The 23,718-nt window shown below is 37.2% G+C and overlaps 1 protein-coding gene across 1 annotated transcript; it reads left to right on the top strand.

Moving 5' to 3' along the window:
- The first annotated feature begins 2,497 nt into the window (after positions 1-2,497).
- On the top strand, positions 2,498-23,312 carry LOC141286937 (phytanoyl-CoA hydroxylase-interacting protein). The gene is made up of 4 exons (XM_073819066.1): positions 2,498-2,671; positions 14,448-14,622; positions 18,362-18,479; positions 21,609-23,312. The coding sequence occupies exons 1-4, from the start codon at positions 2,498-2,500 to the stop codon at positions 22,141-22,143; spliced, it is 1,002 nt and encodes a 333-aa protein (XP_073675167.1). The 3' UTR covers positions 22,144-23,312.
- The last annotated feature ends 406 nt before the right edge of the window (positions 23,313-23,718 follow it).

Raw genomic sequence — 23,718 nt, 5'->3', positions numbered from 1 at the left:
AAATTGATAAACTGTGCGAGGGTCCAATTAGGGTCCTCATCAGGTAAGTTAAGACTGATTTCTGGGTCAAGTCCGCTCCAAAAACATTCCTTTAACATTATCTCATCACAAGGTGCCAGAATACAATATGTGAGGAACTCCTCGACATAACACTCGATGGGTCGGCCATCTTGAAAAATGGTACAGAGCACACTTACGGGGTTGAATGAATCTCCTGCTAGATCCATCCTCTGGTCGGTTGGTCTGCTGGTGAGTAAAGCCGCTGGATCCGGGGTGGCTGATCGTTCTGTTACAGTGGGGGTCTGGAGACTGAAGTGTGGATCCATATGCAAGCTTTATTAGAAGTCGTAGTCAAGACAGGCAGGGGTTGAACACCAGCAAACAGAAACAACAAGGGTAATCCGAGAGAATAATCCAATAAACAGGCGTGAAGGTCAGGGCAGGCGACAAGATTCAAAAAACGTAGAAACAGTCCAAGATCAAAAACACAGAAACACTAGGAACTAGGATGGTGAAACACTAAACAACGATCAGCACAGACAGAGGGGGAAGGGAAGGCTTTATACCAAACACAAGGGATCACATGACAGAAACAACCAATGGGGAATGGACACATGGATGCAGAAGAACCAATAAGAACATGACACATAAGGACAAAGCATGGTGGGTTGAGTGAACACAACATAAACAGAGTCCGGGATGGAGTGCCCTCTACTGGAGATGACGGGCACTCCAGCTGGTGATTGTGACAGTGTAATACAAGCTGGGTTATTTTGACCCAGCTGGTTGGGTTAAATGTTTTTACCCAACATGCTAAGTTGTTTTATTTAAGTCAACTATTGTTTAAAAATTATTATATTGCTGGCTTAAAATGGGCTGGAAATTAAAATTCACACACTGAATTGTAGACGCAACAGCAATAATTAAAAGATGAACACTTATTATTATGCAAGAACACACATGGACAAAAATATGAGACAAATTGAATTTATTTAGGTAAATACAGCATAGTTTATCAGAAATAAATCTCCTGACAGTTCTCTCAAGTGGTTTCATTGTTGTCAGCATTAAGTCTGAGTATGATTCAGTGGGCTATATTACACTTTTATTTGTCAAGAAATGACTTATCTTGAACAGTTTTGGTTCAACATACTTACCTGCTAATCAGAATTTGTCTTAACCTTTTTATTTTGTTTTATTTAGTACATTTCAGGAGGGTGTACTCATTTTTGCAACATTGCAACATTTTATCACTTTGATAAGAAGATTGTATTTTCCTGAATAATTTTAACAGTCTTCTTTGGTAACTGATCAAGCAGACTTGATGGAATATTATATCTCTAAAGAACCCTAACATGTCTTCTAAGTAAAGAGTAATTGCTGAATTTGTTAAGTTTCAGAGAAGGTTTACTCATTTATGCTGTGTATTGTATTTTAAATAGTAAAAATATTTAAAAATTGTACTGTTTTTGCTGCACTTTGGATAAAAAAATGCAGGCTTGGTGGGCAAAAGAGACTTCTCTAAAAATGTATTATATATTATAGTATAGTATACTGTAATATTACTGCCCAAAAACATTTGACTGGTAGTGTACTTACTGTCACTTTTGAACAATGCAGCACATCCTTGTTGGAAAAATGCATTCATTTAAACAGGACTTTTGAATGGTAGTGTATATAGATATTGAAACTGCTAGCCTATTTACAAGGACAACACAGCTGAAGCATAATCTTGATAAAAAATTAAATAAATAAAAATACAGTGGTGTGAAAAAGTGTTGTTATTAAGTTATTAACCAGTTATTAAGTTTAAGGGGCAAACACTTTTTCACACAGGGCCATGTGGGTTTGGATTTTGTTTTCCCTTCATAATAAAAAACTTCATTCAAAAACTGCATGTTGTGTTTACTTGTGTTATCTTTGATTAATATTTAAATTTGTTTGATGATCTGAAACATTAAAGTGTGACAAAAATGCATCCCTTGCATCCATATGAACATTGCTAGAACGTCATAATTTTCCAAGCATAACATAAGCGCATTTTCTTCATTTGTCGTTTTTGTGTAGAAACAAAGTGGTTAATGAATAAATGATGAGTAATTCAGTCGGCTGTATCTGAAACCTACAGCTGTGCTGTCTACTCAGTCAGTGACTACACAGACTATTATGACATCCTGAGGAAACTGGTTTCAGACCGGCTCATTTAATGACATCAAACTCAAATGAGCTTCACAGCAAACTAAGCACATATTTAAAAACTACAGTGCTTATTAAACAGAAATCAAGTTGAAAAATGAACATTTCTAACTTAATTTGCTCATTTATAAATGAATTAATTTCAACTGAAGGCAGTGTTTTATGTAAGGAGAAGGTTATCTCTCTTATTCAGCTGAAGTCTCATCTATTCACAGGTTAATTGAATTTCGTCAGGACAGTAGGTTATTTTTTTTCCACTTACCTTCATTTGACGGTTTCTCATGTTGTGTTCCTGCAGGTGATGGCTGAGGTGGAGCTTCTCTCCACACCCCATAATATTCAGATCAGCGATGTGACCTGCGACTCGTTCCGGATCACCTGGGAAATGGCCCATGAGGACCCGTCCCGAGTGACGCATTACTTCATTGACTTGAGCCGCAAAGAGGGCAGCGAGCACAACCGCTTCAAGCACAGAGTCAGTACACGCTGATATTATGTTGTTTAGATCTGTTCCGCTCCACTGCGCTCCCTGTTGATCTCACAGGATAAAATACAGCTCTAATTTAGTGTCACACGAGTGCCAGCGAAAGTTGTGAATTTATTATTATTACTTATTACAGGATGATCCCCTTCAGAACAGTCTGGGGTTAAACAAGGACACAATAGTGAGAACTTGTGGTTCACAACACTGGAGCCTGTCATGTGTACTCAATGTAATATGTGACCCTGGACCACAAAACCAGTCTTAAGTAGCACGGGTATATTTGTAGCAATAGCCAACAATACAGTACATTGTATGGGTCAATATTATACATTTTTCTTTTATGCCAAAAATCATTATGATATTATGTAAACATCATGTTCCATGAAACCATTTTGTACATTTCCTACGAACTTCATTTGGACAACTCTAAAGGTGATTTTGGCAATATTTAGATTTTTTTGCACCCTCAGATTCCAGATTTTCAATTAGTTGTATAAGCGTATCCTAACAAACCATGCATCAATGGAAAGGTTATTTATTCAGCTTTCAGAAGATGTAGAGTACAACAGGGCTCAAGGCTAGCACGATAGTTGATTGACATGAGCGCCTTACCTTAGACCCGCCCTCACCGAGCTGAAACAGTCCGAATACGATCGCCATTGTGTGACTCAGGTGACTCAGAGGAAGTCTCTAATTGAGCGATTGAGGTGTTCTGTTGTTGGATGTAATGAACATAGCTGTAGTCATTTGCTCCTGACATCTGAGCCGCTTAAGAGGTAGAGGACAACGTTACTTTCGTTTTTAAAAGCAAAAAGCGTCAATCCTGATCTACATATGCATTTATGGTCGTGTGAATCATTCGTGATACAGCTTCAACCACAGCACAAGTGAGTATAAGGTTTTTTTTTATGCATCTTTGAAAATGGCCTTTCTTAATAATATGCTTGTTGGCAAGTTCGCCGATAAATGTGGCTAAATGCAGATAAATGCAGCTAAAAGTGGCTAAAGTAAACACTACAGCTCGTAATCCCTCAGCAGAGAGGGGCGGGACGAGCAGAGCTCATTTGCATTTAAAGGGCCCATGCAATAAAATGAGCTGATATTTTGCAGAGCAGATTTTGAAAAGTAAAAGGGTGTTTTTTTTACACTACTATTGAGAATTTTTAACCAAAGTATATTAGAGACTTTTCATTAAGACCCTAAAGAATCATATAAACTTGTGGAAAATGGGCATCCGATGACTCCTTTAAATCTACAACATTTTTAAGAACACCAAATATTAGATCTAGTAAGCACAGGATCAAATTTGCGCTGCTGCCTGCGATCACGTCAAGCATCAGCCAAATTTGCACGTGTATCTTGAAAAGCAGATGTTTTGGAAAAGTGCATGTTTTTCTGCCATCTAGTGGTTTAGAGGAAAGTAATATCACATATCAATGCCCCGTCGTACCCTATGCATCTCAATTTCGCAAAATTGACACTTATGACTGGTTTTGTGGTTCAGGGTTACATATAAGGGTTAATACATGTCTTTAATCTGTTTTCATGTTATATTTCTCTATACTGAACATCCCCTGCTATTCTGAGTAAAGGTTAAATTAAGGACAGAGAGAATAAAGCAGATACTGGAGAGGCAGATGGCGGGATGGGGAGCAGGATGGGGGTGTAATAGGTGGCTGTAGGTGTGTTGGTAATGAGCGCATCTGACAGGCCGGCGCAGGGCAGCCCTTCAGGGCCACTGGGATGCTCATGTCACTTCTAATAGAGAAGCACGAGAAACTTGAGCAAAACTGCTTTGAGCGGTTAATGACTCACCAGGACATGTTTCCTTCCCAAGAAACACATAAAATCATCAAACTCAAGCCAAGTAGGATATTGCTTTGAAAAAAAAAACTAATTTAGTACGCTAGTGATTTGGGGCATTGTGTATTTATTTAGTTAGTTAGCAGCAGTCCTTGCCACTTGCACATGAAAAACTGTTTAGCTAAAATTATTTTGTCTCCAATCCTAGGCCGAAAACCACTTAACATTAGGATATTGTTTTGCAAAACCAGCAGTTTGGGGCATCATGCACTGCTTATTCTTTTTTTTAGCAAAACATTCCCACAAGGACATTAAAAACCACAACAGTTTTTTTTACAGAAACAAAGTTTTTATGTAAAATAATTGTGTCCCAGTCTTCAGCACAACTTCCCCTTTAGAAAACAATAAAACCTAAAACTACACTAGGAATTTGTGCAATCATGCACCTATTTGTTTGTTTTTAAGTTATCTCAATGAAAATCTTCAAATATTTTTGAAAATATAGATATTCCTTGGAATTAATGAATAAATAAATAAATAAATAAATAAACAAATTTTGTACAATTTCATGCATTTCATGTAACTAGTAAAATCATGCACCATTTATTTATTTATTTATTTAAAGGGAATTATTAATTACTTTTTATTTTTATTTTATTTTAATTATTATTCATATTATTATTAATTAATTATATTTAGTTAGAGTCCTCGCCACTTACTCATGAAGATTTAGATATTGCTTTGCAATAAACAAACTAACTAACTAATTAATTAATTAATTTAGTACACTAGTAATTTTGGTCATCATGCACTTGTTTTATTTATTTATTTATTTTATTTATTTATTTACTTAAAGGGTTTTATTAATTCATTTATATTTTAATTACAATTATTATTATTACTTATGAAATTAATTCATTTTAGTTACTTACTCAGGAAAATTTAGATTTAGAAAATTTTGTAAACCAGTAATTTTGGTCATCATGCACCTATGTATTTATTTTTTTAAGTGTTTTATTTATTTATTTATTTATTTATTTTCTAATTCTTTTAATTAATTAATTAATAATTTAGTTAGTTAATTAGTTGGAGTCCTCGCCACTTACTCATAGAAATTTTGATATTGCTGTGCAATAAATAAATAAATAAATTCAGTACACTAGTAATTTTGGCCATCATGCACTGATTTTTTTTATTTATTTATTTTAAGGGTTTTATTAATTAAGTTTTATTTTAATTATTAAAATAAAACCGTAGAATTCTACGAAAATAATGCACACCCGAGGTGGTGATGCGGTCACGACACAAAGCGGAGTGGTGTGCATTATTTTCGTAGAATTCTACGGACCGAAGTCAATTATTCCGCTTATACTACGGTTACCACACTTAAAGACATCGATCAGATGATATATTTCAAGACATTCGTCCCATTTTATCCTTAAAATGCTACTGTGAGTAGGATTAATTTCATCCAACCCTTTGTTGCTAGTTCCAAAACGTCATTTTAAACCTAGTAACGATGCTTGAGCCGTTGATAGCAAACTAATGCAGTTAATAATGAAGTTTAGACAGACCGACAGACAGGCAGACAGACAGAAAGAGAGAGGGTGAGAGTCTAGTTTAAGATCATAAATTACCTTTCTCAAGTCTGTGCCTCTCTCAAAGGTGACTGGCAGCATCGTCTATACTAACAGTTAAACTTTCAGTCCATTTTCTTCAAGAACACGCCGTTGTTACCTCGTTTGTGAGAATTGTCATGTCGTTTTTAAGTTGTGCATCGTCAGTGTAGTGCTAACAACATTAGCGCGAATGCTAACGCGAGTGCTAACAGTAGCCGTTTCTCAATATGCGTTCTTATCTGTACTTGTGTTCTTGTGGACTTGTGAAACGTCATCAGTTGTCGCCCAAGTACTGTTCCAATTTAAAGTTCACATCTAGCAAGTACAGTTCAAATCCCCGGATGTGTTCTTGCTCCACCCCTTTTATCAAGGATGCATCAAGAGGAGACTTGTGCGAACTTGAGGCAGCCATGTATCCCAGAATGCATTTCGCACCAATCAGCGAGCGTTAATGGCGAAGGAGAAAACCCGCATGATTTTCAAAATATTACTGTTATCGAGAATGTAGTTGTTTAAAACTCAAATCTGCGGTTTATTTACAAAGACAGCGCCTATTTGAAAATTTGTTTTGCCGATCTCGGAGATGCGAGTTCCAGGCGAACACCGGGTGCTCAGTGGTCATGTATCCCGCAGAGAGAGCCTCACCACGGCTCGTCCTTCTGACGTTTGCCGCTGGTCCTGATGTCTCTGTAGTGGTTAAACCAGAGGTATAATTTGTTTTGGGTAAATCTAACAGCTAATTTTTGGTCTTGTGAATCTATTATTTATTCCAGGTCACATCATTTTGACTGTGGAGTTATGCTTCATAAATTATTTATCAATCGCAATTCAACGCTGATTTTTTAGCATGCATTTGACCGAATTGTCTGCTTTTGTCTTTATTTCCGATTACATAAGTCTCTTATACTTTTATTATGGCTAATATTGTTCATTAAAACTGACATTTAACAAAAAAGGCAGAGTTGTGCTTGTCATGTTTCATTTTATTATGCATAGAGTAAAGATGTATTATACATAATATGTAATATATAAATAAATAAATACTTCTATTACACTAGTAATTTTGGTAATCATGCACCTATTTATTTATTTATTTATTTTAAGCAGTTTATTTATTATTATTTTTATTTTAAATAATTAATTAAATAATTTTAGTTAGTTAATTAGTTAGAGTCCTCGCCACTTATGAAAATTTAGATATTGCTTTGCAATAAATAAATAGATGAATTTAGTACACTAGTAACTTTGGTCATCATGCCCCCGTTTTATTTATTTATTCATTTGAAGGTCTTTTAGTAATTAATTAATTAATATTGTATTAATTATTATTAATTTTTACATTTAATTTATTAAAATTGAATAATTAATTTATTTATATTTAAATTACTATTATTATTTAAATTAATTAATTGACTGATTAATTAATTAATTCATTCATTTTAGTTAGTAAAATTAATTAGTCTTTGCCACTCACTCATGAAAATGTAGATATTGCTTTAAAGTAAATAAATAAATAAATAAATACACTAGCAATTTTGGTCAGGCCAAAAATCCCTTTAAAAATTATTTATTTTATTTTATTTTTGAGATGGAGTCCTTTCCACTTGCATGTGAAAATCTGCAGCAGCACTTTAAATAATTGTGTAACTTAATTATCCAGTCCAGCTAACTTTCTTGAAAGCTGCATTCAAAGTCTGCTTGACTGTAAAATCTGAAAAGACACATGGAAAACTTAATTGCCAATTTAGTGTGCTATTTATAAAAGTTGAGAGGATATTGATGAGATAATCAGAGCTGAATAAATGTGTTCAGTTTTCAGAAGTCTTCCTGACCAAATAAAGCTATATAATGTAGGAGCATTACCAGTCTGTCTTTTGCACTCACTGGTTGCCAAAAATAATACAGGCATGAACTGCTTGCTAAATGCTGCTGAAATTACATCTGATTTATCCTCGGCTCTAATACTGCATTTGCGGGTGAAAGAGAAGGACTTGCTGAGGGGGTTGCTATGGTTACGCCCCTCTGAGCATTTCATAATTGGTTCTGCTTGTCAGAAACTCGAGCCTCCACAACAAGACTAATTATCTGTGATCGAGCTATTATATCTGAGAGGAAATACGTTACGCTTTAGTGAAGTTTGAAAATGTCTTTCACCTTTCAGGAAGAAGAGTCATCAAAGAGATAACAGGCGTAAGATTACTGCACTGGATGTTACATACAGATACGGATACGGATATTAACTGCTCAGAGATCATATTGTCTCACTGATTAGGCTGCATGCATAATTATCAGGCAATTAGTCTTTCCCATGATTCATTTTACTGGTAGACACATCAGATGTTATCAGTGAACCACAAACTTTCTTGTATAATACTATAGTGTATAATGTATAAATACATTATTAGGTAAATACAAAAATGTACAAAATGTAATATAAGTCTCAGGTGTCCCCAAAATGTATCTGTGCTGAAAATACCTCACAGAACATTTATTATATCATTTTGAAAATGGCTATTTTGAGTGGAAGCAGAAACATGCTGTTTTTGTGCATGCCTCTTTAAATGCAAATGAGCTGCTGCTCCCTGCCCCCCAGCGGCAATGAGTTGAGCATGTTTGATCAATTTAGCCTTCTTAAATCAACACAACTTGCCCAAAACAAAATCTATAGACATAAAACACTTGAGGCATTTCACAATATTAATTTAATTAATCCAATCGTTCGTGCAGAGATGGGAAAGCTTGGAACATGGAAGCGCCTGCGCGAGCACTTATTTTTTCTTAATAACAGTGGAAACCTAAAGTACGCCGTCATTTTTGCTCATAAAGTAATGCATCATTCGGAACTGCAAAATGTCTACTTTTATTTGTGTACACTCACAATATCAACAAAACATTGTGCTTTCGTAAAATAGCTAAAGAAAACAAACATGCGCTTTCTGCCGTCTCTGTCTTTAGGGGGAGCGCCTCACCAAAATGACCCGAAACGTATCGAATAGTCACAGACATGATAAATATATCTATAGAATGCTAAATTACTACTTTAAAATGAAATAATTAATCTAATAAAATCATGTTATATTGCGTAAAGTTAATGTGAAAATTCCACCTACAAAAAAAAAGCCAACCTGTCTTCACATTTACAGCAATAATAACATAGACTTCAACTCAGTTAACTGGCTGATTTATGAGAAAAATAAAACAACATTGGCAAAGTTATAGGCTTGTTGGCTTTTCTGAGATAGGCTAAATGTTATGTTTCTACTATTAGGCTATGACTATCATTTTTATAATATTTTTAACATGCATTCAAATACTTTTTCATGTTTATTTCGTGCTGCAAATATTAAAGAGGAAAAGATGATTTATTCACATACCGCTTGATCTGAGGCGAATATAGTTATCGAACTACAGATTAAAGAGCATAAAAACACATTTATTGTTTGTATTTTATCATAAGATTGACTGAATTTATAGGCTGAGACTTTCGTGCTACAAATAATGAATGGACTTGAAAACGGACTTTTAATATTATTTCCAAGCATTTACCATGAATAAAACAGCTTGTGAATACTCACATAACATTATGTACTTAAGAAAAATCAACAAGTTAACCAAGTTGGAGCCCATAATGATTGCGGGGCCTGGACACATTTTTTGCATATGGGCCCACGGCTGACTTGCTGTGCCCTTGCCTCAGATACTCTGATAAAAAATAAAAAACAAACATCTGTTTGGGTTTGATTATCATGTCTATCGTGCTAAAATCATGCACTTTTAAACCGTATTAGTTAAACTTCTGATAGAGGGTTTTCTAAGTGCACGGAAAGTGGCTGTTACACAGCATGTGTGTACTGAACTAAGTTCTCTTTCATGTCTTATTGCACTTAAACTGTCAAATACACTGTCAAAGTTTGTGTTAAAAACACACATATGTTACAAAAACAGCCGTGTCTGTTAAGGTAAACAGCTGGGAAAGAAATGGCATGTTTATATTAGATCTGTGTGGCAGCAGCGTTATATACAGTAAATAAATTAATAAATCCACTGCTCTCTTGTCTCCTTGAGGCTGGGACTCTAAATAGTGTTCTGTGCTCAACAGTGCAGCCAATGACAGAACAGTTAGCATGCTTTGATCAAACTTTTGCCATGGTATTAGAACTGGTACACCGTTGTCGCTTGCAAAAACTAAATGGCGGTGCTGTGAATGGAAACATGCAGATTAAGGGGAGGTAATATTATAATAAGAGAGAAAGGTTTACCAAAACAAATTCACTGGGTTGTCCTTTTTCACATTTTTCACATTTTCTGGGTTGTTAGATGCACTGGGGACTCAATTATAGCACTTAAACTTATAATATGTCAGCTTTAAATTATATACAGTTTAATTAACAAATAATAAGCAAAAAACTATGTAGTGAATTTTACAGGAGACTCATCTCATTTTAACTTGGCCCACATAGGGACGCCAATTATGTAGTGAGTTCTGCTTTCGCCCACTAGAAAAGCGAAATAGTGTAGTGATGGGTACTCGCGTCACAGATGACGTAATGATTCTTGGATCACATGTCACTTAATGTGTGGTAATGAGTACATCACATAAGAAAGATTGGTGGGATATCTAGCTTGTAGAACCTCTCACTGTATTATCAACACAAGGAAGACACAAGTGTAATAAAATAGATTTTATTAACAAAAGATAGACAAGAGTAATCAACAACTACTAAATGAATACAATAAATGCAAAGGGAATAAAGTGCATAAGATGCATAAAATGTGATTCAGTTGGGTGTTACTATGTCAGAGCTATGTTATCTTATGGAAAGATAAACTGTTGCTACTCTGAAACAAATAAGGTAAAGAACCTTATTATGCATCAAACAAATAAATGAGCTATTATTTGTTATCAACTGCAATCAGCTATACAATATCTAATGTAAATTAGAAAAATCATATACTGATAGTACACAACAATGCCAAGGTCTCTGGAAGAGGATTGGAAGTGATATTTACGTTCTCTGTGGTTGATTGAGCAGTCCGGTGGCGGTGAATTCTTCCACTGGTTGTGCTGGGAGCAGTCAGTGGGAAAAGGAGCAGGAATCCGTTTCGACAGCCTTGAGCATGAAGCGCTGTAGGATGCTGATCTCCTGGAGCACCAAAGGGTCCTAAGATCTGGAACACGCAGATGTGGCCCTGGTGTAGGTGCTGAAGGCCCTTAGCTTGGAACACGCAAGCAAAGGTACCTGAAGTGAAGGTTTGCTTGCTGGAGCTCAACCTTGTTGCAAATGTCTGTTGGTCTTCTGCCTCTCTGGACTAGAGACTCAGAACTTGGTCAATCCGCTTTGTCTCTCTCGGATGGAGACTTAGGACGTGCTGCATCTGTGGTTGCCTCGCTGGACGAAGACTCTGAACGTGGAAAATATCTCTTTCTTCACAGACAGAACGTGGTCGTATCTGCTGCTGCCTCAAAGCTGGAGACTCGAAGCGTGGAGCGTCTGTTTCTGTCTCTCTGGACAGTAGGCTCAGAATGGTTGTGTCTGTTAGTGTCTCTCTCTTGTGGAGCTAGAGACTCAGAATGGAGGTATCTGTAGCTGCCTTCCCAGTAACGGGCCGCAGACTCAGAAAGAAGTTTGATCTGTTACTGTCTCACCCTTGCGGCCTAAGACTCAGAACATGGTGTAACTGTTATGTCTTTCCCCGACGGGACTCAGACTCAGTACTTAGTTATCTGTTGCTGCCTTCCCTGTAACGGGTCGCAGACTCAGAACGATTATCTGTTGCTGCCTTCCCTGTAATGGGCAGCAGACTCAGAACTTTGGTGCTCTGTTAGTGTCTCTTCCTTCACAGGCTGCAGACTCAGAATGGAGGTGTAGCTGTTATTGTCTCACCCTTGCAGGTCAGACTCAGTACAAGGAGTGTCTTTTGGAGAGGTACCTTTATAACTTTCCGATGAGGAGGAGATTGCAATTTGGTGCTTCTCCATTTCCATGCTGTGATTGGCTGGTTCCATCAGAGCGGGGGGACATGGGGTAGCCCACCCTTCTTTCCTCTTGTGGAAGTCATTTGCATAGTCCAAACACAAAGTTAGAAAAGTGTCAATAATGTTTTACTGGTGCATTTCTCACTTTCCAAAACACAATCAGAAAACATTTGGTCATGTAATGAACACATTAAGTCCAAACATGATGGGAGAAGATTGAACTGTCATGCATGCATTCATTTGTCCATTAACAGCTGAGTTTGTGTAAGATGTTGCACTACACATCGCTGTCAGTGAGAATACTTATTTCTCTGAATAAGTATAAGATGTGTGTGTTATGGTTTGCATCAGTTCAAGGTTTGAAAACATAGTTATGAATGGATTTGGATGTATCTTTGTGATCTCTCTTTGTTTCACCCATTGCTGCTGCGTCTGGAGATCCTAAGGAATTTTTATGACCGTCACAGGACCAAACCTTAGAACAGTCTCAAGGTGGGTGAAGGGCAGAAACTGCGTCTTGACCAATAGGAAGTTCTGTCCTTCCCGGGTTTTTGTCCCAAAGGTCTCTTCTTGCCCTCTAAGAGGTGTCTGGCAGTTGTCCTGGCATCCATATCTGATGGCGTTGGACAGTTTGCTTATGTTAGTCCACCAAGATCCAATCAAAATGTAGCAAACCTTTGTCCACTATTGTGGCCAGGGAGGGGCCCTTGCCATAAACTGGGCCCTGGAATGCTCGTTCCACTACAACTAAATTTGTTGCGTTGAGGTCTATATTGTTTAATATTAATCTAGTCTTTTTTAGAATGGTTTTCTAAAAGCACAGCGGTCAACTACTGTTGTTTTTAACAACATCTAATTTTATTTAGTTCTTTTTCAACTCAAAAACGTCCAACTAACTTAACTTTAATATTATGTACACTACTAGTCAAAGGTTTTTGAACAGTAAGATTTTTCATGTTTTTTAAAGAAGTGTCTTCTGCTCATCAAACCTGCATTTATTTGATCCAAAATACAGCGGTGATATTCTGAAATTTTTTAAATTTTTATTTGAATATATTTTAAAATGTAATTTATTTCTGTGATCAAAGATACATTTTTAGCATCATTACTTCAGTCTTCAGTGTCACATGATCCTTCAGGAATCATTATATGATATAAACATAATATGCTGATTTGCTGTTCAAGAAACATTTATTTTTATTATTATCAATATTTTAAACAGTTAAGTAAATTTTTTCAGGATGTTTTGATGAACAGAAAGATCAGCATTTATCTGAAATAAAAAGCTTTTGTAACATTATACACTATACCATTCAAAAGCTTGGAGTCAGTATATTTTTTAATGGAAAAAAATATTATAAAAATGTATACCTTAATTTAGCAAGGATGCTTTAAATTGATCAAAAGTGATGATAAAGACATTTTTATGTTTTAAAAAAATTATATTTCAGTTAAATGCTATTCTTCTGAACTTTCTTTTCATGATAGAAACCTGAAAAAATTCTACTCAGCTGTTTTCAACAATAATAATAATAAATATTTTTTGAGCAGCAAATCAGAATATTAGAATGATTTCTGAAGGATCATGTGACTGGAGTAATGATTTCAGCCATAGTCCCACCATGTGGATCATTAAACACCGTCCATGAAACCTTTAAAAAAAAAATCATTCTTGAAGTATGTTTTTGGCCGATGTTTCAGCTTGTGGTTTTTATTAAGTGAGAGTTGTTTTTAGCTTTCCTTACCTTAGCAAAGATTCTGACAACCTGACACCTCCTACTCCGAGCAAGTGACAGTTCTGCTGACAGGAGGCTAAAGGGTTGCTTCACAATTAAATCCTGGCAAGCCTTTCACAGTTTTTGCACCTTTTCTTCTCAACACACTTTATTTAACCACAGTGGACTGTTAGCCAAGACAATCATCATCAAACTACTGAGGCGTTAACATCAGGCATTCAAATATCATCTCACGGTCTTAGCTTAATTTAGACATTTCTGGGGTGCAGTCTGTTCAGTTTCAATCAGATCTCTTTTTTTTTTTTTTGTTCCATTATAACATTAGCTGTAAAAACTATATATAAAAACACTGGAATAGACCAAATGGCTTTTAAAACCTGAACCGATTTTAACCCTGTTGAAAAAAACAGAATATGCTGGTTAGGTATGTTTTGAAGCATGGTAGCTGTTTATAAGCTGGTTATAGTAGCTAGTTGCTTAGGACCAACACATGACCATCTTAAACCAGCTCAAACCAGCTACCATGCTTCGAAACATACCTAACCAGCACATGCTGTTTTTTCAACAGGCAGAACAAACACTCTGTAAGCCAACAATTAACTATCAGTGCCCTCTGCTGTTTGGCTTTTCAGGATGTCCCCACCAAGCTAGTGGCAAAAGCAGGACCTCTGCCAATGGCTGTGAGAGGCCACTGGTTCCTGAGTCCTCGAACAGAATACTGTGTTGCTGTGCAGACCGCCATCAGACAGCCGGATGGAGACTATCAGGTGTCTGAATGGAGTCAAGTGGTGGAGTTCTGCACTGGAGGTAAGCAGAGGCAGAGTAACAGAGATTTAAATGCGTTTTCAGTGTTGAAATACTTCTTCCTATACCAGCTTAATATGCCAAGACAACTGACAAAAAGATATCCGCAAGCTAATTCCTTTAAAAAAGGAGTAAACACAGTGGCTCTATCAAATCATTGGTCTGTTTGTTTAAGCAGCCCAACATAGCAACAGGCTCAACCAATAGTTTGAGTTTTGGGGGAGGGGCTGGTTTTGTCCAACCAGTAGCGAACAGGAGGACTGTTCGAGGAAACCTGTTCAGATACAACCATCATTTCTGCACTTCTTGGCACAGGAATTACACACTACAACACGCTGTAATAAAGTGTCATGATTACAGTATCTTAACTTCAAGGGATAGTTCACCCAAAAATGAAAATTTGATGTATATCTGACTTTGTTTCTTCAGTATAATACAAACAAAGATTTTTAACTAAAACCGGTGCAGTCTGTCAGCCATATAATGGCAGTGGATGGCCACCAAACCTTTAAAAGTAAAAAAAAACATGCACAGACAAAACCAAATTACACCCTGTGGCTTGTGACGATACATTGTTGTCCTAAGACAAGAAACGATTGTTCTTTGCAACAAAAACTGAACCGTATTTATATCATTTTTTTTACCTTTGATACATAGCCACGTTCAACTGTCCTGAGCACAAAAAACGATTGTTTCATGTCTTAGGACTTCAGTGTATCGTCACAAGCTGCAGGGTGTAATTTGGATTTGTCTGTGCTTGTTTTGTTTTTTTTACTTTAAAAGGTTTGGTGCCCATCCACTGCCATTATATGACTGACAGACTGCACCGTTTTTTTTAAATCTTTTTAAAAGTTAAAACTCTTCGTTTGTGTTCTGCTGAAGAAACAAAGTCACCTACATCTTGGATGCCCTGGGGGTAAGCAGATAAACATAAAATTTTCATTTTTGGGTGAACTGTCCCTTTAAAGAAGAAGTTCACTTCTAGAAAAATAATTTCCTGATAATTTACTCACCCCCATGTCATCCAAGATGTTCATGTCTTTCTTCTTCAGTTGAAAAGAAAGTAGGGTTTTTGAGAAAAAACATTTCTTTTTCTCCATATAGTGGACTTCAATGGGGATCACCAGGTTGAAGTGCAGAGGTTGCGTTAGATTTTAACATTAATCTGCGGATTATTACCCGTCATTTTAATTTTCAGATTTTAATTATAATAACACATTTAATTGCATTAATTTTTGTTTACATTTTCATTTTTAATTATTACCTACAGGGTGATATAGGCTTATGCATTTATATATTTTGAAGAGAATAGTTTGAAGAGTTTGAAGACTGCATAACTTTTCATGTTCAACACCACACCCTGCAGTGACATCTGTTTTAATATATTCTAAATTTTTATGACCAATATCGATTCGTAAATCCCAGTCAATCTTTTGGTCTACGCTGTTTTCCATTGATGAATGAACTGTAGCTACAAAGTGCGCCTCCCATAAATCGCAATGACACAAAGTTCCAAGTTCTTTAGGAAATTCAAGCAATAAATACCGTTTTGGTGCTCTTTAATGTGGCATGATAGATTGTTGTAGCTTCTGTGCGTAATCAAACGCAAAAAACAAAAGATTCATGACAGTTTCGTTTTTGTTCTGGATCCAGTGCTCTGCTGCCTTACTGGAGCACACTCGCCACTAACTGGACAGGGGTGGGAATTACAGCTACAAATTACAATAGATCGCCCTCAGTGTAATCTGTCAGTGAAGGACGGCCTTCAGATTTTTCTGTCACTACTAAAAAAAATGACAGACAATTTTCGGTTAATGCAACCTCTGGGTTGAAGGTCTAGTTTCAATGCAGCTTCAAAAAGCTCTACATGATCCCAGCCAAGAAATAAGGGTCTTATCTAGCAAAACGACCGGTCTTTTTCGAAAAAAAAAAAAAAAAGGAAAATTCTATACTTTTACCACAAATGCTTGTCTTGCACTAGTTCTGTGACGTATTACGTATTACATAAACAAGCTGTTAGTTCTTTGTCTGTATACTTTAGTTCAAAAAGGTAGGGTAGGGTTAAAAACTCTGTCCTTTTCTCCTCCAACCTAAAAATCGTCCAACATTGTTGCTTTACCTTTTTTGTAAAGGCCGTTTGACTGCCTTTGCACGTTCACTTTGTTAGCACTGGGTCCGTACTTCCGTTTACAGTACGTCACATGCGTGTGATTCATAATGCGTGAAGTTGAGCATGTGTGGTTAATAAGTATAGTAGGGGTGGGCGATATGACCTAAAATTAATATCACGGTATTTTTCATCTTTTGAACGGTGCCGGTATAATATCACGGTATTACTTTTTTTGGTACATTTTCGGAGGAGTAGCCTGTCCTGTCCATTTAGTATGTGAATAAAGTTAATATTTTCATAATATAATAAGTATATGGTAGGTATCCTTATCAAAAAGAGACATGGGAGAGTATTATGCATTCTCAACATATTTATTTTGCAAAAAACCTAAAGATCTTACTTAACAGTGTACAACAAAACAAAAAAATATTTTTTATTGAAATTTAATTTCTGCAATATTTACAACCTTTAAATAACTGGGGGAAATCAACCCATGGCAACAGTTTAAAAGTAGACCAATTCTGTGGGGAAAAACGCAGACTTGGCAACCCTGCATCCAACAAGAGCTGCTGGAGTTAATGTCTTTGCACACATGAGTACGAAATTTTCGTCCGACATTTTTGCACGTTAAAAAAAATACAGGTTATGTTAATAGAGTTTACACACTGCCTCTGAAACTTTCGTCCGTCATAAAATTTGGATCGTGTTTGATTTTCTGCATTTTCACATCCATAATAAGCATTTTGATAAGGATGGCGAATATGAGAAAACTAAAAAAAAAAAAAAAAACGCATACGAAAATCGGACTCAGTGTACAATGACCTTTAGATTTGAATGATCACGGGTCGAAAGTAAAGAGAGATGACAAAAATAGACTGGAGGATTTGTTGCAATCTTGTACTCAGTGACAACTATCTATTATAAGACGTGCTGCTCCCTTTACAAAATCGAAAGTAAAAGTAAACAGGCCGGTCGCGTTCGCCTCGCGCCTGCTCAATTTGTGATCCGCTGTGTAAATCCTTTTGCCGGCCGACCGGGAAAAGTCCCGGTCGTCCCGATTGCCACTCCGCCCCTGGTATAGGCTACAGGGCCGACCTTTCACGATGTTTCACCAGTCGTTTAATGGCCACTCCCCTTTTACCACCTGCAAAGCTGATACGAATATGTTTTACTTTTTTATTTACAACAAGATATATAGTATAAGGACAGGTATTCAGACCACAACTGAACGTTTGAAGAAAATTTAATGTTTTAAATATACCGGTATTGACGGTATTAGAAAATCCATGTCGTGGCGCAATCTCACACCGGTGATGACTATGACACCGGTGTACCGCCCACCCCTAAAGTATAGAATTAATTTTTTTACAAAACGGCCTATCATTTTACTAGATAAGGCCCTTATTCCTTGGCTGGGATCGTGAAGAGCACTTTGAAGCTGCACTGAAACGTTTGAACCTTCAACCCACTGATCCCCATAGAAGTGTCACTAAATGGAGAATAATCCTGGATTGAAGACACATCTTCCTTTTTCTTGCCTTCAGTATCATGTTCAATGTCATAAGTGCTTTATAGGAAGCACTTATGTTTTATATTCACTAGTAGTGGTTTAAAATGCGTTCTTTTCTGCAGATTATGCCATGGAGCATCTCCAGCAACTGTTAGATAAAGCTCAGGCTGCTGCTGGGAGGATGCTGAGGTTCTCCGTCTTCTACCGCAATCAGAGTCCTGAATACTTCCATCATGTCAGGTTAGTGTCATCTGTCATCCTTAGTCTCTCTGCTGCTCTCTACACACACACACACATATATATTCACTTTCCTTGACATCGGCTGACCATTCCTCAATGGTCGTGTAAAACAACACCCTTTGTACCTTGTCAAAAACAGCCCTGTTCACAGCGACCCGTTTCGGTGCAAGGCTCTTTAAATGATTATGAGCTACTGCTCACACTAGAGATGTTCCGATACCCTTTTTTCCTTCCCGATACCGATTCCGATACCTGGGCTCGGGGTATCGGCCGATACCGAGTACTAATCCGATACCTGGGTGTGTAATTGTATATACAGCTGTAGATAATACTAATAAATTATTTTATTGTGTGCTTCAGACTTATTCCTTAATAAAACAAATATACAGTGATATATACAGTGAACTAGAGTATTTTTATTATATGACATACATTTGACAGTAATATTTTTTCATATAGTTAGTATTAGGCTACTAATCTGGTTTTCTGACGTACATCAGCCCTGTTTATAACAGAGAAAATTTTGGCCAGAATTTGAAAGATTCTCACTAGATCTCGCAGCAACCTTATTCATTGTGCGGCATTTTCAAATGCTCCTCACTGCATCTCGCAGCAGTAACAGTGTTGAAAAATCAACGTTGACTCCCGAATAAAGCTGTTCGGGGTTTGTGCAAGTTTGTTTGCATTGCAGTCCAAGCTGATAAACGGTCAGCGCTGAGCAGCTCAAACGTGTCGTGTTAGTTTCACTTTCGTTTCGCGTTCCATTTTATGTTTCTCATCTGAGACAGAAATGGCAGAGCTTATGAGTTGAACAACGCGGTGGTCGCGCCAGTGTGACCGCTCACGAAAATTAGTAACACTGGCAGAAAAATTGGTCACAGTCTGGAGCCCTTTAATATTACCGCAAGTGTCCCGCACGCTTCAGTACAAGGAGTAAACAAACCACGCGCCTGTACAATTCATTAACACAGAACCACGCATTAATTCATATTTAAACAGTCGGTTTTGACTTAATATTAGTCCATATCACGATTTGATTTAAGTGTAATGAACTACCTTTGATTAATGCATCAAACTTTGACAAATTCCGTGACGTTCCGCGTTAAACTGTAAATTCCATTTTGACTGGATTCCGCGATTCCGTCCGTGTTTTCGGCATCGCAGAAATCATAAAGCCCTACATATGAGACATGCCGCCCTTTTAGCGGACAAACTGCTAGCACATTTGTATTTCTTCTTCGCTGCTCTAAACAGTGGTTGCTTGTGGCAACACTGTTTGCATTCTGAGCCGCGAAGAAGAACTGGCTTCTGATTTGCTAGCGGGAATAACTTATATCTTAAGAAAATGGTATCGGATCGGTACGTGGCTTCAAGTACTCGCCGATTCCGATGCTAGATTGTTTTGTGGTATCGGCGGCATTTCCGATACTAGTATCGGAATCGGAACAACCCTAGCTCACACCGCCCCTCTCTTCCATTTTTTTCCCATCTATGTGCATTCGGTGGCGTGTTACCATCAGAAACAAAACTAATCCACTGCATCTAGTGGCGCCGATGTCGGGAGAAAATGAAAACTTTTATGTTCACTTCTACATTTAAATACAAAACACCTGCATTGCTTACAAGACATTTTCATCACGACAGCTGCTCGAGCGCAGAGAAAATAGCGGACAATGTACAACTGGCTGAGAGAAATATGCAAAGACAGGACAGTCCATCAGCGGTTGTGGGCGGGGCTTGTGCAATATGATTTCATACTGCTCAGAAAATCAAAACGGCTTGATAATTGAAACAGTGTAGGTTTTTAGGGGATTAAATGCACAATATGTAAGTTTTCACTGTTAGAGGGTGCATATTCAAAACAAACAAATAAACAAAGGCGTAGTTTGATGATGCCGTGATTGAGTGTGGAATCATGGGAGTTGCTGTCTTCATCCCCACAGCCGATGCAATCCGACAGGACTTGGGTAGAAATCATGTCAATGGATGAGCTAATGTATTAAAGACTTGTTAAGGTCATTGTAGTATGAAGCAGGATGAGGCTGGAAGTCGTGAAAGTGAAAAGAGGACACTGGAGCGAATGCTAATGAAGGTTAAATGCGATATGCGGCTCGAAAGCAGCAGAGCTTTTATTAGGCCAAAGTCGACCGCTTCCGCTTTTTCTGGTCCTGCGTATGTAAGAAAAGCAGCGCTGTTTTATCATACTAGATACATTTGAGTGTGTTGAAAGTTCTGTTATGAAGCCTGTCTAATAAAATACATCTTAGAAGCATAACATCTTAAAGTGTCTTTGGGGTCCATGTTTTCTACCCAGTACAATTGCTTATTTCTCTGGATTTAAACATTCTTAGCAACATTTGGGATAATGTAAGTACACAAGTCAGCAAAATATTAGGGCTGGCAGTTTAATGCGTTAACTTAATTAAAATATTTTAAAGCGGTCAACACACTGGCCCCGCCCTCACTGCTCTCCAAAGGCAAAGCGCAGTTACTACACATTTATCAAAATTGAGTTAAGGCTTAAAATGGACTTTGTGACAACTGTTTTGTCTTGTGGCAAAGTCTCCTGGTTCAATTTTGTCCCGTTTCAGAGAAACGAGAGTGGCAACATGTTTGACTAGCTGTTGTAAAAACTTTTGTAAAGGCATTTTTCTCAGGTTCAGTGTTCGCATAGTTACTGCACTTTGCCTTTGGAGGGCAGCTCAGACCTCCACATCGTCTTATATATATTTCTTGAATCTTGAATATTGAATATTAATGCAATTAAGACCTAAAATTCAAGATATTCGTGCAAAATATGGCCCTGTAGCCTATGATTTGTCTCATATTCATATATATCACATATCACATGGGCAGCAAGAACAATATTACACTAGTGCTGATTTTGTCCTGATCTTAAATGTGATTAATAAGTTGATATTGTGTTATATTTTAAACACAGTATTATGTGTTTTTTTCTCAAATTGCAGAGAACATATTACCTTTAAGCCATAGCAGAATTGTTGCGCCATCTCCGAGCAACACAGCTGTGTTTAGTTTCTGAATAAATGAATCAAAAATCCTATATAGTCTGTCTTTAAAAAAAAATAAAATGTAAAAATATTGATTACTCTACATGTCTCTACATAGATCAGAGTGTGGAGGTGCAATGCTCCCATCTTTCAAAGACAACAGTGGAAGTCACGGTTCTCCCATCAACGGAAAGCTACACGGCGTTTTCCTCAGCTGCAACACAGAGTTTGACACAGGCCTCCCTCCCAAAGACTCCCCGTATGGCCCTCTGCGCTTCCAAATTTCCGCCGATCGCCTCCTGAATCCGAATACAAACCTCTACTTTGCTGACTTCTACTGCATGTACACAGCATACCATTATGTAGTGCTGGTGCTGGCCCCTGCTGGATCGGAGGGGGATAGCTTTTGCAAGAGCCACCTTCCGCGACTGGACCTGTCAACCAATCCCTTCCTGACGTACACGCCCGGAGACGTACCGGTCTTCTGTCACGCCAGTGACATCATTCTGGAAGTGTTGTACACCGAGCCATTGCTTTTGGAGCACGGCATACTCGCTCAGATCAGCGGCCGCCACCAGCTCATGAGCCTTTCCACTGCAAACGCCAAAAAAGACCCAAGCTGTAAGGTGTGCAACATCAGCGTGGGCCGCTGAAGTGTCAATGACAGCTGTCACTGGAAGTGCACCTGGAAACCAGACCATGAGAACCACTGGTCTGAGAATCTGAGAATCTGAATAAATATTAAAAAAGGTGGTATTTGGAAATTTTAAAATACGCCAAAGGCATTGCACAAAAGAGGCACGAAAAAATAGCAAGAACATGAAAAATGAATGAGGTCATGATAGTCTGGCTATTAGTCTAGCCACTTGTTGACACCAAGCCATATGATCTGTGAGTCAACTATTCAGATCTTAAAGAGACAGTTCACCCAAAAATATTTCATCACTGTCTTTTAAAACCTGTGGTATTACAATAAGGAGGAAATGCAACTTAAAAGTGGTCTGTGTGACTAGTGTTCTATTTTGAAAGACTTCTGAAGCCATATGATAACTTGTTTGAGTCAGTCTCAGCCCTCATTCTCCTCATGTTCGTGTACTGTAAATCAGCTTCTTTAAGAGTATATATAAATCATATTTAGTGATAACATTATTGAGTTGATTGTAATTCATTTAGTTCTTTTTTTAAGGGTTAGTTGACCCAAAAATGAAAATTCTGTCATTAATTACACACCATCATGTCGTTCTAAACTTGTAAGACCTTCGTTCATCTTCAGAACACAAATTAAGCTATTTTTGATGAAATCCGAGCTTTCTGACTCTGCATAGACAGCAAGTCAACTGACACGTTTAAGACCCAGAAAGGTAGTAAGGACATTGTTAAAATAGTCCATGTGACATCAGTGGTTCAACCATAATGTTATTAAGCCACGAGGATACTTCTTGTGCACAAAGAAAACAAAAATAATGACTTTATTCAACATTTTTTCTCTTCCTTCGTTAGTCTTTGACTGCCTTGAACGTGTCAGTTGCATTGCTGTCTACACAGGGTCAGAAAGCTCTCGGATTTCATCAAAAATATCTTAATTTGTGTTCTGAAGATGAACGAAGGTCTTACAGGTTTGGAAAAACATGAGGGTGAGTAATTAATGACAGAATTTTCATTTTTGGGTCAACTATCCCTTTAAGTCATTTGAGATATCACCTGTAATCAGTATGAATTTCATTTGTCTTTGTGTCGGAATTATATATATTTATGTATGTATGTTAAATTAATTGTACAGAATGCTTTAACAAACAATAAAACACTTCTGAGTGTATCTGCATGTTACTTTTGTAGGTTGTTTGTGTGAAAATTAGATTTCAGTCCAGCTCTGAACTAGTTTTATGCATTTATGCAAGTTTTATGTTATTTTATGTATCTTCAGTTTTTCAGTATTTCAATGCATTGAAATTTTCAAATAATATAAGTGATGTCACTAAGTCACAGAGCACATAGCAGCCATTATAGGTATAGTTGACCCAAAAATAAAAATTACATCATGATTTACTCACCCTCAAGCCATCCTAGATGTGTATGACTTTCTTCTTTTAGTCGAATATAATTGGAGTTATATAAAAAAATGTCCTGGCTCTTTCAAGCTTTATAATGGCAGTGAATGGGTGTTGAGATTTTGAAGTCCAGTAAAGTGCATCTATCCATCATAAAAAGTGCTCCACACGGCTTCAGGG

Source organism: Garra rufa, chromosome 15 (genome assembly GCF_049309525.1).
Source record: "Garra rufa chromosome 15, GarRuf1.0, whole genome shotgun sequence".
Taxonomy (NCBI): domain Eukaryota; kingdom Metazoa; phylum Chordata; class Actinopteri; order Cypriniformes; family Cyprinidae; genus Garra; species Garra rufa.
The sequence above is the reverse complement of the archived record's forward strand: the minus strand, read 5'-3'. Positions and strand labels throughout refer to the sequence as shown.

Bases quoted from the DNA above. Each gene is read 5' to 3' on its own strand.
- LOC141286937 (XM_073819066.1), top strand. From the start codon at position 2,498: ATGGCTGAGGTGGAGCTTCTCTCCACACCCCATAATATTCAGATCAGC. The intron at 2,672-14,447 runs GTCAGTACACGC...TTGGCTTTTCAG, and splicing joins ACAACCGCTTCAAGCACAGA to GATGTCCCCACCAAGCTAGT. The intron at 18,480-21,608 runs GTTAGTGTCATC...GTCTCTACATAG, and splicing joins GAATACTTCCATCATGTCAG to ATCAGAGTGTGGAGGTGCAA.